Source organism: Aegilops tauschii, chromosome 3 (genome assembly GCF_002575655.3).
Source record: "Aegilops tauschii subsp. strangulata cultivar AL8/78 chromosome 3, Aet v6.0, whole genome shotgun sequence".
In the NCBI taxonomy this organism is placed as follows: Eukaryota; Viridiplantae; Streptophyta; class Magnoliopsida; order Poales; family Poaceae; genus Aegilops; species Aegilops tauschii.
In genome coordinates this window covers 135,785,883-135,804,487 of record NC_053037.3, presented here as the reverse complement: position 1 = coordinate 135,804,487, position 18,605 = coordinate 135,785,883, and the positions used below count along the sequence as shown (strand labels likewise).

General features: G+C 46.5%; 1 protein-coding gene across 1 annotated transcript; it reads left to right on the top strand.

The window, feature by feature from the left end:
- The first annotated feature begins 13,321 nt into the window (after positions 1-13,321).
- LOC120975410 (uncharacterized) lies at positions 13,322-16,782 on the top strand. Its single transcript, XM_040401987.2, has 4 exons — positions 13,322-13,608; positions 14,072-14,143; positions 15,007-15,429; positions 16,021-16,782. Exons 1-4 carry the CDS (start codon positions 13,546-13,548, stop codon positions 16,636-16,638), a joined length of 1,176 nt encoding a protein of 391 aa, XP_040257921.1. The 5' UTR covers positions 13,322-13,545; the 3' UTR covers positions 16,639-16,782.
- Positions 16,783-18,605: the final 1,823 nt, after the last annotated feature.

The following is an 18,605-nucleotide window of genomic DNA, read 5'->3' as shown; positions in this document are numbered from 1 at the left end:
GGGGGAAGGAGGAGGCCGGCCCAAGGAGGGCGCGCCATGGGGGGAGTCCTACTAGGACTCCGTTCCTAGTAGGATTCGGCCCCCCTGTCCTTCCAACGGAGAGGGGGGAAGGGGAAGGGAGAGAGAGGGAGAAGGAAAGAGGGGGGTTGTGATGTCTACTACGCAACCTTCTTCTTGTAGACGTTGTTGGGCCTCCAAGTGCAGAGGTTTGTAGGATAGTAGCAAATTTCCCTCAAGTCATGACCATAGATAATAAGTTAGTCCCAAAAATAATATAAAAGTGTATAATAAAGCCCATAAACATCCAAAACAGATAATATAATAGCATGGAACAATCAAAAATTATAGATACGTTGGAGACGTATCAGGTTGCGCCCCCTCCCCTTGTCCAATTCGGATTGGGGCATGGGGGGCGCGCGCCTCCTCCCATGGCCTGCCTCCTCTCCTCCACTAAGGCCCAATAGGCCCATTAACATTCCTGGGTGGTTCGGATATGAAGGAAATATGCCCTAGAGGCAATAATAAACTTATTATTTATTTCCTTATATCATGATAAATGTTTATTATTCATGCTAGAAGTGTATTAACCGGAAACATAATACTTGTGTGAATACATAGACAAACAGAGTGTCACTAGTATGCCTCTACTTGACTAGCTCATTGATCAAAGATGGTTATGTTTCCTAGCCATTGACATGAGTTGTCATTTGATTAACGGGATCACATCATTAGGAGAATGATGTGATTGACTTGACCCATTCCGTTAGCTTAGCACACGATCATTTAGTATTCTGCTATTGCTTTCTTCATGAGTTATACATGTTCCTATGACTATGAGATTATGCAACTCCCGTTTACCGGAGGAACACTTTGTGTGCTACCAAACGTCACAACGTAACTGGGTGATTATAAAGGTACTCTACAGGTGTCTCCGAAGGTGCTTGTTGGGTTGGCGTATTTCGACATTAGGATTTGTCACTCCGATTGTCGGAGAGGTATCTCTGGGCCCACTCGGTAATGCACATCACTATAAGCCTTGCAAGCATTGCAACTAATGAGTTAGTTGCGGGATGATGTATTACAGAAAGAGTAAAGAGACTTGCCGGTAACGAGATTGAACTAGGTATTGAGATACCGACGATTGAATCTCGGGCAAGTAACATACCGATGACAAAGGGAACAACGTATGTTGATATGCGGTCTGACCGATAAAGATCTACGTAGAATATGTGGGAGCCAATATGAGCATCCAGGTTCCACTATTGGTTATTGACTGGAGACGTGTCTCGGTCATGTCTACATAGTTCTCGAACCCGTAGGGTCCGCACACTTAATGTCTGATGACGGTTATATTATGAGTTTATGTGTTTTGATGTACCAAAGATAGTTCGGAGTCCCGGATGTGATCATGGACATGACGAGGAGTCTCGAAATGGTCGAGACATAAAGATTGATATATTGGAAGCCTATATTTGGATATCGGAAGTGTTCCGGGTGAAATCGGGATTTTACCGGAGTACCGGGGGTTACCGGAACCCCCCCCCCCCCGGGGGGGGGGGTTTAATGGGCCTACATGGGCCTTAGTGGAGAAGAGGAGGGGCGGCCAGGGCAGGCCGCGCGCCCCCTCCCCCTCTAGTCTGAATTGGACAAGGAGGGGGGCGGCGCCCCCCTTTCCTTCCTCTCTCCCTCCTCCTTCCCCCTTCTCCTACTCCAACTAGGAAAGGAGGGAGTCCTACTCCCGGTGGGAGTAGGACTCCTCCTGGCGCGCCTCCTCCTGGCCGGCCGCCTCTCCCTCCCTTGCTCCTTTATATACGGGGGCAGGGGCACCCCATAGACACAACAATTGATCTCTTGATCTCTTAGCCGTGTGCGGTGCCCCCCTCCACCATAATCCACCTCGATAATATCGTAGCGGTGCTTAGGCGAAGCCCTGCATCGGTAGAACATCATCATTGTCACCACGCCGTCGTGCTGACGGAACTCTCCCTCAAAGCTCGGCTGGATAGGAGTTTGAGGGACGTCATCGAGCTGAACGTGTGCTGAACTCGGAGGTGCCGTGCGTTTGGTACTTGATCGGTCGGATCGTGAAGACGTACGACTACATCAACCGCGTTGTGCTAACGCTTCCGCTTTCGGTCTACGAGGGTATGTGGACAACACTCTCCCCTCTCGTTGCTATGCATCACCATGATCCTGTGTGTGCGTAGGAATTTTTTTGAAATTACTACGTTCCCCAACAGTGGTATCCGAGCCTGGTTTTATGCGTAGATGTTATATGCACGAGTAGAACACAAGTGAGTTGTGGGCGATATAAGTCATACTGCTTACCAGCATGTCATACTTTGGTTCGGCGGTATTGTTGGATGAAGCGGCCTGGACCGACATTACGCGTATGCTTACGCGAGACTGGTTCTACCGACGTGCTTTGCACACAGGTGGCTGGCGGGTGTCAGTTTCTCCAACTTTAGTTGAACCGAGTGTGGCTACGCCCGGTCCTTGAGAAGGTTAAAACAGCACTAACTTGAAAAACTATCGTTGTAGTTTTGATGCGTAGGTAAGAACGGTTCTTGCTCAGCCCGTAGCAGCCACGTAAAACTTGCAACAACAAAGTAGAGAACGTCTAACTTGTTTTTGCAGGGCATGTTGTGATGTGATATGGTCAAGGCATGATGCTATATTTTATTGTATGAGATGATCATGTTTTGTAACCGAGTTATCGGCAACTGGCAGGAGCCATATGGTTGTCGCTTTATTGTATGCAATGCAATCGCCCTGTAATGCTTTACTTTATCACTAAGCGGTAGCGATAGTCGTAGAAGCATAAGTTGGCGAGACGACAACGATGCTACGATGGAGATCAAGGTGTCGCGCCGGTGACGATGGTGATCATGACGGTGCTTCAGAGATGGAGATCACAAGCACAAGATGATGATGGCCATAACATATCACTTATATTGATTGCATGTGATGTTTATCTTTTATGCATCTTATCTTGCTTTGATTGACGGTAGCATTATAAGATGATCTCTCACTAAATTATCAAGGTATAAGTGTTCTCCCTGAATATGCACCGTTGCGAAAGTTCTTCCTGCTGAGACACCACGTGATGATCGGGTGTGATAGGCTCTACGTTCAAATACAACGGGTGCAAAACAGTTGCACACGCGGAATACTCGGGTTAAACTTGACGAGCCTAGCATATGCAGATATGGCCTCGGAACACTGAGACCGAAAGGTCGAGCGTGAATCATATAGTAGATATGATCAACATAGTGATGTTCACCATTGAAACTACTCCATCTCACGTGATGATCGGACATGGTTTAGTTGATTTGGATCACGTGACCACTTAGAGGATTAGAGGGATGTCTATCTAAGTGGGAGTTCTTAAGTAATATGATTAATTGAACTTAAATTTATCATGAACTTAGTACCTGATAGTATTTTGCTTGTCTATGTTGATTGTAGATAGATGGCCCGTGCTGTTGTTCCGTTGAATTTTAATGCGTTCCTTGAGAAAGCAAAGTTGAAAGATGATGGTAGCAATTACACGGACTGGGTCCGTAACTTGAGGATTATCCTCATTGCTGCACAGAAGAATTACGTCATGGAAGCACCGCTAGGTGCCAGACCTGCTGCAGGAGCAACACCAGATGTTATGAACGTCTGGCAGAGCAAAGCTGATGACTACTCGATAGTCCAGTGTGCCATGCTTTACGGCTTAGACCCGGGACTTCAACGACGTTTTGAATGTCATGGAGCATATGAGATGTTTCAGGAGTTGAAGTTAATATTTCAAGCAAATGCCCAGATTGAGAGATATGAAGTCTCCAATAAGTTCTACAGCTGTAAGATGGAGGAGAATAGTTCTGTCAGTGAGCATATACTCAGAATGTCTGGGTATAACAATCACTTGATTCAACTGGGAGTTAATCTTCTGGATGATAGCGTCATTGACAGAATTCTTCAATCAATCCCACGAAGCTACAAGAGCTTCGTGATGAACTATAACATGCAAGGGATGGATAAGACGATTCCCGAGCTCTTCGCAATGCTAAAGGCTGCGGAGGTAGAAATCAAGAAGGAGCATCAAGTGTTGATGATCAACAAGACCACCAGTTTCAAGAAAAAGGGCAAAGGGAAGAAGAAGGGGAACTTCAAGAAGAACAGCAAACAAGTTGCTGCTCAGGAGAAGAAACCCAAGTCTGGACCTAAGCCTGAGACTGAGTGCTTCTACTGCAAACAGACTGGTCACTGGAAGCGGAACTGCCCCAAGTATTTAGTGGATAAGAAGGATGGCAAGGTGAACAAAGGTATATGTGATATACATGTTATTGATGTGTACCTTACTAATGCTCGCAGTAGCACCTGGGTATTTGATACTGGTTCTGTTGCTAATATTTGCAACTCGAAACAGGGACTACGGATTAAGCGAAGATTGGCTAAGGACGAGGTGACGATGCGCGTGGGAAATGGTTCCAAACTCGATGTGATCGCGGTCGGCACGCTACCTCTACATCTACCTTCGGGATTAGTTTTAGACCTGAATAATTGTTATTTGGTGCCAGCGTTGAGCATGAACATTATATTTGGATCTTGTTTGATGCGAGACGGTTATTCATTTAAATCAGAGAATAATGGTTGTTCTATTTATATGAGTAATATCTTTTATGGTCATGCACCCTTGAAGAGTGGTCTATTTTTGTTGAATCTCGATAGTAGTGATACACATATTCATAATATTGAAACCAAAAGATGCATAGTTGATAATGATGGTGCAACTTATTTGTGGCACTGCCGTTTAGGTCATATTGGTGTAAAGCGCATGAAGAAACTCCATACTGATGGACTTTTGGAACCACTTGATTATGAATCACTTGGTACTTGCGAACCGTGCCTCATGGGCAAGATGACTAAAACGCCGTTCTCCGGAACTATGGAGCGAGCAACAGATTTGTTGGAAATCATACATACAGATGTATGTGGACCGATGAATGTTGAGGCTCGCGGCGGGTATCGTTATTTTCTCACCTTCACAGATGATTTAAGCAGATATGGGTATATCTACTTAATGAAACATAAGTCTGAAACATTTGAAAAGTTCAAAGAATTTCAGAGTGAAGTTGAAAATCATCGTAACAAGAAAATAAAGTTTGTACGATCTGATCGTGGAGGAGAATATTTGAGTTACGAGTTTGGTCTTCATTTGAAACAATGTGGAATAGTTTCGCAACTCACGCCACCCGGAACACCACAGCGTAATGGTGTGTCCGAACGTCGTAATCGTACTTTACTAGATATGGTGTGATCTATGATGTCTCTTACTGATTTACCGCTATTGTTTTGGGGTTATGCTTTAGAGACGGCTGCATTCACGTTAAATAGGGCACCATCAAAATCCGTTGAGACGACGCCTTATGAACTGTGGTTTGGCAAGAAACCAAAGTTGTCGTTTCTTAAAGTTTGGGGCTGCGATGCTTATGTGAAAAAGCTTCAACCTGATAAGCTCAAACCCAAATCGGAGAAATGTGTCTTTATAGGATACCCAAAGGAAACTGTTGGGTACACCTTCTATCATAGATCTGAAGGCAAGACTTTTGTTGCTAAATTTGGATCCTTTCTAGAGAAGGAGTTTCTCTCGAAAGAAGTGAGTGGGAGGAAAGTAGAACTTGATGAGGTAACTGTACCTGCTCCCTTATTGGAAAGTAGTTCATCACAGAAACCGGTTCCTGTGACACCTACACCAATTAGTGAGGAAGTTAATGATGATGATCATGAAACTTCAAATCAAGTTGTTACTGAACCTCATAGGTCAACCAGAGTAAGATCCGCACCAGAGTGGTACGGTAATCCTGTTCTGGAGGTTATGTTACTAGACCATGATGAACCTACGAACTATGAAGAAGCGATGGTGAGCCCAGATTCCGCAAAATGGCTTGAGGCCATGAAATCTGAGATGGGATCCATGTATGAAAACAAAGTGTGGACTTTGGTTGACTTGCCCGATGATCGGCAAGCCATTGAGAATAAATGGATCTTCAAGAAGAAGACTGACGCTGACGGTAATGTTACTGTCTATAAAGCTCGACTTTTTGTGAAAGGTTTTCGACAAGTTCAAGGGATTGACTATGATGAGACTTTCTCACCCGTAGCGATGCTTAAGTCTGTCCGAATCATGTTAGCAATTGCCGCATTTTATGATTATGAAATTTGGCAAATGGATGTCAAAACTACATTCCTGAATGGATTTCTGGAAGAAGAGTTGTATATGATGCAGCCGGAAGGTTTTGTTGATCCAAAGGGAGCTAACAAAGTGTGCAAGCTCCAGCGATCCATTTATGGACTGGTGCAAGCCTCTTGGAGTTGGAATAAACGCTTTGATAGTGTGATCAAAGCATTTGGTTTTATACAGACTTTTGGAGAAGCCTGTATTTACAAGAAAGTGAGTGGGAGCTCTGTAGCATTTCTGATATTATATGTGGATGGCATATTGCTGATTGGAAATGATATAGAATTTCTGGATAGCATAAAGGGATACTTGAATAAGAGTTTTTCAATGGAAGACCTCGGTGAAGCTGCTTATATATTGGCATCAAGATCTATAGAGATAGATCAAGACGCTTAATTGGACTTTCACAAAGCACATACCTTGACAAAGTTTTGAAGAAGTTCAAAATGGATCAAGCAAAGAAAGGGTTCTTGCATGTGTTACAAGGTGTGAAGTTGAGTAAGACTCAATGCCCGACCACTGCAGAAGATAGAGAGAAGATGAAAGATGTTCCCTATGCTTCAGCCATAGGCTCTATCATGTATGCAATGCTGTGTACCAGACCTGATGTGTGCCTTGCTATAAGTTTAGCAGGGAGGTGCCAAAGTAATCCAGGAGTGGATCACTGGACTGCGGTCAAGAACATCCTGAAATACCTGAAAAGGACTAAGGATATTTTTCTCGTTTATGGAGGTGACAAAGAGCTAGTCGTAAATGGTTACATCGATGCAAGCTTTGACACTGATCCGGACGATTCTAAATCGCAAACCGGATACGTGTTTACATTGAACGGTGGAGCTGTCAGTTGGTGCAGCTCTAAACAAAGCGTTGTCGCGGGATCTACGTGTGAAGCGGAGTACATAGCTGCTTCGGAAGTAGCAAATGAAGGAGTCTGGATGAAGGAGTTCATATCCGATCTAGGTGTCATACCTAGTGCATCGGGTCCAATGAATCTTTTGTGACAATACTGGTGCAATTGCCTTGGCAAAGGAATCCAGATTTCACAAGAGAACCAAGCACATCAAGAGACGCTTCAACTCCATCTGGGATCTAGTCCAGGTGGGAGACATAGAAATTTGCAAGATACATACGGATCTGAATGTTGCAGACCCGTTGACTAAGCCTCTTCCACGAGCAAAACATGATCGGCACCAAGGCTCCATGGGTGTCAGAATCATTACTGTGTAATCTAGATTATTGACTCTAGTGCAAGTGGGAGACTGGAGGAAATATGCCCTAGAGGCAATAATAAAGTTATTATTTATCTCCTATCATGATAAATGTTTATTATTCATGCTAGAATTGTATTAACCGGAAACATAATACTTGTGTGAATACATAGACAAACAGAGTGTCACTAGTATGCTTCTACTTGACTAGCTTGTTGATCAAAGATGGTATGTTTCCTAGCCATTGACATGAGTTGTCATTTGATTAACGGGATCACATCATTAGGAGAATGATGTGATTGACTTGACCCATTCCATTAGCTTAGCACACGATCATTTAGTATTCTACTATTGCTTTCTTCATGACTTATACATGTTCCTATGACTATGAGATTATGCAACTCCCGTTTACCGGAGGAACACTTTGTGTGCTACCAAACGTCACAACGTAATTGGGTGATTATAAAGGTGCTCTACAGGTGTCTCCGAAGGTGCTTGTTGGGTTGGCGTATTTCGAGATTAGGATTTGTCACTCCGATTGTCGGAGAGGTATCTCTGGGCCCACTCGGTAATGCATATCACTATAAGCCTTGCAAGCATTGCAACTAATGAGTTAGTTGCGGGATGATGTATTACAGAACGAGTAAAGAGACTTGCCGGTAACGAGATTGAGCTAGGTATTGAGATACCGACGATCGAATCTCGGGCAAGTAACATACCGATGACAAAGGGAACAACGTGTGTTGTTATGCGGTCTGACCGATAAAGATCTTCGTAGAATATGTGGGAGCCAATATGAGCAGCCACGTTCCGCTATTGGTTATTGACCGGAGACGTGTCTCGGTCATGTCTACATAGTTCTCGAACCCGTAGGGTCCGCACGCTTAAAGTTTGATGACGGTTATATTATGAGTTTATGTGTTTTGATGTACCGAAGATAGTTCGGAGTCCCAGATGTGATCACATACATGACGAGGAGTCTCGAAATGGTCGAGACATAAAGATTGATATATTGGAAGCCTATATTTGGATATCGGAAGTGTTTCGAGTGAAATCGGGATTTTACCGAAGTACCGGGGGTTACCGGAACCCCCCCCCCCCAGGGGGGGGGGGGGGTTTAATGGGCCTACATGGGCCTTAGTGGAGAAGAGGAGGGGCGTCCAGGGCAGGCTGCACGCCCCCTCCCCCTCTAGTCCAAATTGGACAAGGAGGGGGGCGGCGCCCCACTTTCCTTCCTCTCTCCCTCCTCCTTCCCCCTTCTCCTACTCCAACTAGGAAAGGAGGGAGTCCTACTCCCGGTGGGAGTAGGACTCCTCCTGGCGCGCCTCCTCCTGGCCGGCCGCCTCTCCCTCCCTTGCTCCTTTATATACGGGGGCAGGGGCACCCCATAGACACAACAATTGATCTCTTGATCTCTTAGCCATGTGCGGTGCCCCCCTCCACCATAATCCACCTCGATAATATCGTAGCGGTGCTTAGGCGAAGCCCTGCGTCGGTAGAACATCATCATTGTCACCACGCCGTCGTGCTGACGGAACTGTCCCTCAAAGATCGGATGGATAGGAGTTCGAGGGATGTCATCGAGCTGAACGTGTGCTGAACTCGGAGGTGTCGTGCGTTCGGTACTTGATCGGTCGGATCGTGAAGACGTACGACTACATCAACCGCGTTGTGCTAACGCTTCCGCTTTCGGTCTACAAGGGTACATGGACTACACTCTCCCCTCTTGTTGCTATGCATCACCATGATCCTGTGTGTGCGTAGGAAATTTTTTGAAATTACTACGTTCCCCAACACGATAGCCTCTCGGTACTCTGAAAAATCCCCGATCTTTTTCGGAACCATTCCGGTGTCGGTATATAACCTTCCAATATATCAATCTTTACCTCTCGACCATTTCGAGACTCCTCGTCATGTCCGTGATCTCATCCGGGACTCCGAACAAACTTCGATCACAAAAACACATAACTCATAATACAAATCATCATCGAACGTTGAGCGTGCAGACCCTACGGGTTCGAGAACTATGTAGACATGACCGAGACACATCTCCGGTCAATAACCAATAGCGGAACCTGGATGCTCATATTGGGTCCTACATATTCTATGAAGATCTTTATCGGTCAAACCGCATAACAACATACGTCATTCCCTTTGTCATCGGTATGTTACTTTCCCGAGATTCGATCGTCGACTCGTCGTTATCATCATACCTAGTACAATCTCATTACCGGCAAGTCTCTTTACTCGTTCCGTAATGCATCATCCCGTGACTAACTCATTAGTCACATTGCTTGCAAGGATTATAGTGATGTGCATTACCGAGAGGGCCCAGAGATACCTCTCCGATACACAGAGTGAAAAATCCTAATCTCGATCTATGCCAACTCAACAAACACCTTCAGAGACACCTGTAGAGCATCTTTATAATCATCCAGTTACGTTGTGACATTTGATAGCACACGAAGTGTTCCTCCGGTATTCAGGAGTTGCATAATCTCATAATCAGAAGATTATGTATAAGTCATGAAGAAACAATAGCAATAAAATTAAACGATCATAATGCTAAGCTAACGGATGGGTCTTGTCCATCACATCATTCTCTAATGATGTGATCTCGTTCATCAAATGACAACACATGTCTATGGTCAGGAAACTTAACCATCTTTGATTAACGAGCTAGTCAAGTAGAGGCATACTAGGGATACTCTATTTGTCTATGTATTCACACATGTACTAAGTTCCAGGTTAATACAATTCTAGCATGAATAATAAACATTTATCATGATATAAGGAAATATAAATAACAACTTTATTATTGCCTCTAGGGCATATTTCCTTCAATCACGATGTAATAAAGATAGCCAGTATTGCTCGCGACCGGAGATGTCCATATATCACTATGAAGTAACTGGAATGGAAAAGAAGATATGGTGGTGGATGCACTAAACGGAAGACGAACATGGATCCCGACACGACAAGCATGGCAAGTATGGTCATCGATCTTATTACATGATGAGAAACTCTGAAGAGTATGGCGAAGTGCGGCTGAATTGGGATGACCTAAACAAGCATGCCAGAGGTTGACACCGGTGGAGAGGGTGACAGGGGCGGTGGTGGCGGTGGCGGTGGAGGATGAGTGCACTGGGTAGAGCTCGTCTAGGCTGTCACACCGGTGGAGAACCATCCGGGTACGGGCGTCCTTAATGGAAAAACCGATTTCGTCAAATTCAACAGTGACAGGATTTTCACGAGTAAAAGAACGAACATAAACTAGATTCTTGATTAGTGTAGGTGAGACAATAATGTTAGACATAGATAATGGCATGGATGTAGAAGGAAAAGAACTATGACCGATGTGTGTGATAGGTAAAGAAGAGCCATCGTCGACGATGATGCGAGTGAATGTGTGAACTGGATAGGAAGGGATGAGGCTACCGGGATGTGCTGACATGTGGGCGGTAGTGCCCGTGCCCATGTACCAATCACCACCGCCGCCGGAGTTACTCGGTGAAGGAGCTGAGTGCAGTGCTGCAAGAGGAGTGGGATCCCAGGGCGTGGGGGCTGGCGGCATGGCAGGGCCCCCGTAGGGCTGGAGTGGGGGCAGCGGCAGGTAGCCACCCGTCATCGGCTGTGCGGGCAGCGGTGGGTAGCCGCCGCCGAGCGGCTGTTGCGGTGTCGCAGGGGCGCCTAATGGCCGGTCGGGCACGAACCGAGAAGGCTCGGTGCGGGGTCGCACAGAACCGGCGTGCGATGGGCGTGGCCCACTCCGGTCCACGGGTTGGCGCCAGTGAGAAGATTGGAGGCACTCGAGAAAGAGGAGTCCATGGCGACAACAATAGATGGCTAAAGTGGATGAGGATTAGGGTTTTTGTGGGAGATGAGATGGAAGGGAGAGAGGCAACAACGGCGGCAGGGACGACGACTGCAGTGGGGAGAGGAAGGGGTTGCGGCGGCCGTTGCGGGAGGGACGGAGGCGGCGGCAAGGTGTGGCGGCGGCATGGGTAGGGACAGAGGCAGCGGCGGCAGGAGGGCGGCGGCTGCGGTGGGAAGGAGAGAGGCCGGCGACGGCACGTTGCAGCGGCGGCGGCTTGGGGTAGAGGCGGCGGCAAGATGCGGCGGCGGCGTCTGGAGGGAGCGGCGGCGGCAAGGTATGGTGGCGGCGTTGGTAGGGAGAGAGGCCGAAGGGCAGGAGGGTGGCGGCTGCGGTGAGAAGGAGAGATGCCGGTGGCGGCGGCTTTGGGGCAGCGGCGGCGACGGCGTGGAGCGGAAGCTTAGATCGCAGGAGAGAAAACGGAAACTGATACCATGGGCGTGTTTGGTTGCCTGCATGAGGCCCAACCAGGCCCGCGTGGGAAGGAAAAAGGCTGTTTGGTTGGCTGCATACACTGTTGGGCCTGCATAGCATGGAATTTAAAGCACCTCTGGGCCTGACTCGCTAGAAACACTCAGATCGGCAGTTTCTTGCGAGTCAGGCCGAGGCGAGCGCAAGCGAGCGGGCCCTTACACGAGTGGAGACGGGAGGGATGCGAGGTCATTACGTGAGGTCTTCTTCAACCTCCAGTAAGCTTCTCTCTAATCTCCTCTCTTCCTTGTCCCTCTGATCTACACAACGGTGCTTCAATTCGAGGTAGGCTCTACACGAAAAAGATGCACCTCGATGCTATGGTTCCATTCAGGCGATTGATTCGTAGTTTCGTTGATCGGAAGTTCTTTATTTCGTGTTCCCGTTTGGAGCTATTCTGGATGAATTTTATCAGATTCGTCGCGCACGATCGATCGTTTGAAATTTCCTTTGACCAGCAGCCTAATTTCGCAGTTCCGCACAACATTCGTGTTGTAAGTTTTTGGTTTCGACGATCGTAGCTTCATCTCTCCTTGAACAGCAGTCTAGTGCACTCACGCCGCCATGTCGAGCTTCTCTGTCCTCTGCTCAGTGCCCTCCTATTCGTCCTTCTCGACGCTGACGCCCTTCCCCTTGATCTCCTTGCTCGCGTCCTACTACATTAGAGTCGTTTTCGGCGTCGCTCATCTCGGCCCACTCTCTGTCGTCCTCCTACTGCACTGGCGCTGCAATGGCGCGCACACTGCTTTCTTGTGTCCTCTGCCTTCGTGCACACTGCAGTTCGCCGCGCCGCCGACGGGGTCGATCATCTTGGCATCCTCTCGGCCTCCTACCTCTCATCCCACTACACTGAAGTCGTTTCCGACATCGATCATCTCGGCCTCCTCTCTCGTCCTACTGCACGGACGATACCATGGCGCGAGCACTGCATTCTCCTCCTCTGTACACTGTCTTTGCGCGAGCACCGCAAACGGTGTCGCTCGCCGTGCCGCCGACGCGGTCGCTCGCCCACGACTCCATGCTCGTCATGTCGGACACGGCGCCACGGCCACTATCCACCGCAGTCGTCATGGTCCGGCGCACACTGCATTTCTTCTCCCCCTTCCTCTGCTAGCTCTTAACCATGTGTGCTAAGTGCAAGTGCTAGCTCTTAATCATACCTCATGCGGGCAACCAAACAACGTGTAGTTGTATGCGCCGAGACAATGCAGGCAACCAAACAACGTGCCAAAATTGATCCCCTAATGCAAGAAGAGTCTGTATGCAGGCAACCAAACAACTTGTAGATGTCGCATATGAGGCTGTTTTTCCAGAGTCAGACTGAGTGGAGAAGGGTATGCAACGCAGCTACTGTAACCGACGGCAACCAAACACACCCCATGTTGTTAGGAAAGGTTAAATTGCATGCGACTCAATTCATTGCTCACGTGCAAGTGCACATGTATAGGTACAAGGATGCACAATCTCAACCTGTCTCTCAAGCTATACACTGTACGTAGAAACGAAGGAGAAAGGAGGCGTGCCCTAACCTATACGTAGATACACGTTCAACAAGGCGGCGCTGCGCTGCGCTTCCCAGCGTGTAGCTGGGAAGAGACGGAGCACGAGGCCGAGTCGGACTCCGTCCGCTTGCTAATCCACGCAGTAAAGGACCAGGACCTCGAGCCATCGCCCTCACTTCGCCGCCGCATCTAATCTAGTCTAGGGTTTAGACTGTCCGTCGAGCGTCGAGAGCCGTCTGCCCGCGAGCGTGGGTGTGAAGCATGTGGACAGGGACCGGCGGGGGGCCACCGCCGACGGAAAGAGCGTCCTGGTGGACGTGTTTGGTAGGCGAACACAACCTCCAAATCTGTTTTCTCAGATAATTCTTTCCTTTTGATCCTTGACTCTGCTCTTACCTTTGCCAATTCTCAAGATGCGGATGGTTTTGAATATGAATTGAAGCAGTAGATAAAGATTGCACCACAAATCTGTATTTTAATTAACAGTTTTGCTAAAGCACATCTAGATGTGTTATAAGTATTGCATATCTAAGTCCTATATCATTGATCTTATGTTGAAATTCGTGTGGGTATTTTCTTTTCTTTTTTTTCTTTTCTTCTTTATGCTTGATTCACTCATTTAGATGTGCAATAATTAAAGCATATCTAGATGTGCTCTAGACACACCCATTATTCCTTCGGCGTATCAATTCAACAGGACAACCAATTTGTATTGAAATTATTTTTATTCATAGACTCAAGGTCTAAGTGGAATAATCACTGCTAATTATAATCTGCACTTTGAAAGGTACTCACCGCCGAGTCTCTCTTGACGACTCCAGTCTTTGAAACAATGAGGAATTGTTTCGGCAATGTGCAGGTAGGCACCCTGTAGATTATTTTGATTTGATTCTCTTATCTTATTTTCGTCAAATAATGTTCACTACGAAAGCATACATCAAGTTAAACGCAACCATACTAGATCCTGAGGACAATACAAATTTGTACGCAACTAAGACAGCCTTAAAGATATCTTTTGCTTAAACTATGTTCTATTGAGATTCTTTCTTATTTTATTATCTGTTGTGTAAATGGTGCATAAGCTGGTTAAGCAAATTGGATTACCATAGTTCATCAAATTGGAAACTAAAAAAAATAAGGCAATAGATAAACTTAGTAATTGCAAAATTTGCGCTTTGTATCTTGTTATGTGCTTTGAGAATGATTAATTGTATTTTTCATCATATCTAAGAAAGAGTGTATGGTTAGTTCTTACTGTTTTTTTTGGACTACATAATTGCCCATGCGTTGCAACGGGGTACAAATTTTGTATGCAATCACCATGATCTATCTGCCTGTTTATTGTTAATGTGATTACGTATCATAAATGGGACTTTTGCTGCCAAATGAATCAGTATTTTCTGGCTTACCAAAGAAAACATGATCTCATTTGCTAAGCCAATAAGATGTAGGGAAGTTGAGGCCGTTTTCAAGGAAAATCGGTGGCAAAATCGACAAAACCGGAAACTCATGTGGTGGGTTCGAGAGGGATGATGAAAAAGAGGAACTAAAGACATAACCTTACATATTACTCCCTCCTATCCATATTAATTGTCTCTGATTTAGTACAACTTTGTACTAAATTAGCGACAATTAATATGGATCGGAGGGAGTACATAGTTTTTAAGTAGAGAGATTTGAGGTTAAATGCTTATTACTAACATTATCCACATTCTTTGAAAGGCATCCTTCTCAAGAACAATGGTGATTTTTTGTGAGGCTTGGAACACAAGAACAAAAAATATAATAGATTTCCGTTTGCTTTCACCTGGCGATGAGGATGATGCTAGCAATGGGCAGCAAGATTCGGCAGCTACTAATGCTACTATTGATGGCAAAGAGCGATCGACGTGGCAAGCGGCTGCTGACAATGCCGAGGATGATGACACTAAGCAACTGCAACCAATGTCGCCACCTAATGAAACCAGTGATGATGTGGTTGACTTTGAGAAAGTCTTACGTTTTTGCCGACCTGGACCATCGGTGGAGCTATTGGCTGTGTATCCATACTTTCCCTTTGTTGGGAAAATCGCTGTCTTTGACGAGAATGGTGGTCAGTTTGTCTACCACCAAGAAGAAGGAGAAAATCCCAAACTTGACTCTGAGGTAGGCATGGTTCATTGATGATAGCTAGGCCCTGTCATGATATAAGGTTGTTTTAGAGTTGGGCAGAAGATTGTTAACATGTTGGTGAAATGCTAATTTTACTTATCTTTATTAATCTTAGATTCCAACTTATAAGTTGTATTTCTCATGTTTCGTTACATAAGTTTTTTACCAACATTTTCTTCATGTTTTGTGACACAAAGTTGATATTATATTTGTATGTAAAAATATATAGGCTCTTGCCTGAAGGCATACATATTCTAGTAAGTTAACCCGCGACTGCACATCTATTATACTTGTCTATCATTTTTTACGTTGAATGTTCATCTTTTGTTAATCTCATTGATACTCCCTCCGTCACAGTTTAGAAGGCACAGTTAAATTTGTGTGCGTTTCCACAAGACAAGGTTTAGGGCGCATTGCATTTATTTCTAGCAGCTAATTAGTACTCCGATATACTATTTCTATATGCATGTGTAGTGTGAATGCTATTTTTTAGCCCATCTCACAACCAATAGATAACCACCTAGGTCCCAGAGAATTTCCAAGCGCGCCTTCTAAACCGTGACGGAGGGAGTATGATAATTGCAGGGCAATTTGGTGCTCACGGGGCCATTCGAAACCATCTCAGGATTTGGTTCTGGTGTCATGAAAATTGAAATCCCTGACAGAAGCGGACCTGGTATTACTGACACTGCTACTCTAGTTTTTGGAGATCGCCCACGTGGGGATGACAAGTATGAAGATCGCATTATCACAACAAAGTATGGCCGCCGCCCCGTTGTGTCACATGTGTTGATGAAGGAAGGCTTGGGGGTCCATGTGCAGGTCAGCCTCCGCCTCTTTGGTGACGATACATTTCAGACAATCCATTTGCACGGTCAAATCACTGCGCATAACCGGATCTTCGAGGATGAAAGTGTGTTGCTCTTTCTCTGTGGGGAGGAGGAGAAGGTGCAGCTCACCCCCTCTGCTGGCAGCAATGGTAGTGTGATCCTACAGCCAATGCAGCGGTTCATTGTTACGGTGCCCATCAATCCACAGCCATTTCTTACAATTAAGGTACGGTTGAATGTGACAACTCCAAGCAACGAGGGGGTTCCCATCCCCTTTGAAGGTGATGTTGAGTTCCCTCTTGACTGGGACCATAGAATTCGGACAATCAGCACAAACCACGGTGAGGTGAAAGTCAGTATCACGTACAATTGAAGAAGCCTGGTGAATTGCAAGCATGAAGCAACGAAGTATTTGTACGAGGTCTTCCGGTTATACTGCTAGCAATAAGAGTCAAAACCTGTCCTTTGTATAGCTCTTGTTTACTCAAGTCGTTGTCACAATATAAAAAAATTAATATCAGTGATTTGTTTGCAAGTCAGTCTTTCGTATGGGGATTTTGAAAACTACGGTAGATGACATGCCACTAGCACAATTTCCAGTCACTGGCAGCAAACATATCCATAACAATCTATTGAGGTGCGACAGCAGTTTCTCGATGCAAAAAACCTCCTTAGGCCCTGCTTGGATCAGCGCTTCAGCTCGTTTCTGGCCGGTTTAGGATACAGACCTCCTCACGCCGTTTTAACCAAGAGGTGATCATTCCAGGTAATAATTTACACCTGTAAAGTAATACAGGTGTAAAAACTTGCACCCATTCCAAGCAGGGCCTTAAGCTCCATTTCAAATACTACCGTATAAAACTTAGGCCCGTCGTTTCTTTTTCCAGCCGGAAATAGCCTTCGGCCGGTAAGTTACACCTGTATTCAATTACATCGATGCCAAACGCGGCCCTAATGGCTTCTCCAATAGTCCGATAGCGGTCCTAAGGGCGCGCTTGGTTGGTCGTTTTGCAGCCCAAACGCATCTAGAACATACACATAGAAAATAGGATTGGTTATCTTGCAAACCAAAACGCCTGTGAAACATATACGTGTAAAAGAAACAGGATGAATCCCAAATACCCTGGTCGTTTTCGCGGTGTAAAATACACCCATAGGAAAAACGTTTCACTGACTTAGAGCATTACAGTTAGATACCACAAATCCAACCCCTCAAATGCGCTCGGACGCGTCTGCGGACAATGAGCGGTCACGCCTTAAATAATTGATTCCACAACTGGATACCTCAAATCCATACTATTACCTACAACGTAAAGTGATCTTTAAGCGGAGCTCGTCCGGTTCACGGGACTCAAGGCGCCGCTGTCTCTCATGCCCTGCTCTTCCTTGTCGGAGTGGCTAGGGTTTGGTCCGAAGAGCAGATGGGGACGAATATATGTGGAGTCGGGTGGCCCAGCCTGGATCGGATCTGACGTGGCGGACACGCCCGGGCCTCCCCATATCCACCCTATATTTGAGCTAGATACGAGGGGTGCCGGTCAGCCAGCGCATTTGAGACCGGTTTGACGCGTTCGTGGGTTTTTTGACTGGTCAGTGACCAGGCCGTCCGTCTAGGCATATGAGGATGGTTTGAGGCGCCCTGCTGTAGATGCTCCTACAACTGCAATCGGTCGGTATTGGATACATGCCCCTTGGTCTGTTTTCCCCACCCCCTCGTATGTCGAGACCCATCTGCTATTCTGCTCTCTCACGCGAAGACGAGGGCTAAGCTGCCGTAACAACTTGGGACGGGGATGCCACCGATGACAAAGAGCAGGCAATGGTCTTGGTCGGGCGGAGAGCGTAGGCGAGCAGTTTGCGAGACGTGTTATTTGAGCCACTAGCCCGAAGACGCAAGGAAAAGAGCGGCGAGCTCCAGGGCGCTTGCGACAGGTCTTCTTCCAACCTGACACTATGGATGTGGCGGTGAGGCACGTAGGCCGACAAGCTCCATGGCGAGCATATGGCAACAAGCCACGCGCTTGCACCAAGCAGCCCGCATCTGTCACGAGATTGGCTCGAGTCGAGGTTTGCAGCGGGGGAGGGGGAGAAGGAAGAAACTAGAGAGGGATGAGCGCGGGGGAGGCGGATGTGTGAGGCAGTATGCTAGATTGCGAGGTGGAGGTGTGCAACGGCGTGCCATGGAGGCTACTGCAGGGATTAAGCCGAGAGTTGCAGCTGTGCTGCTCGAAGAGCTCCTCATGAGACATGGTTTTCAACCACTTGATGATATCTCGCACGATTGTTGCAGGAATGTCTTGCAATATATTCAATTAGAATTGGTCGTGTGGAATATGAATA

What these genes read in the sequence shown, in the direction of transcription:
- LOC120975410 (XM_040401987.2), top strand. Translation starts at nt 13,546, where the DNA reads ATGTGGACAGGGACCGGCGGGGGGCCACCGCCGACGGAAAGAGCGTCC. An exon ending in CGTCCTGGTGGACGTGTTTG is followed by an intron (nt 13,609 to 14,071) that starts GTAGGCGAACAC and finishes GCACTTTGAAAG; the next exon opens with GTACTCACCGCCGAGTCTCT. An exon ending in ATTGTTTCGGCAATGTGCAG is followed by an intron (nt 14,144 to 15,006) that starts GTAGGCACCCTG and finishes ATTCTTTGAAAG; the next exon opens with GCATCCTTCTCAAGAACAAT.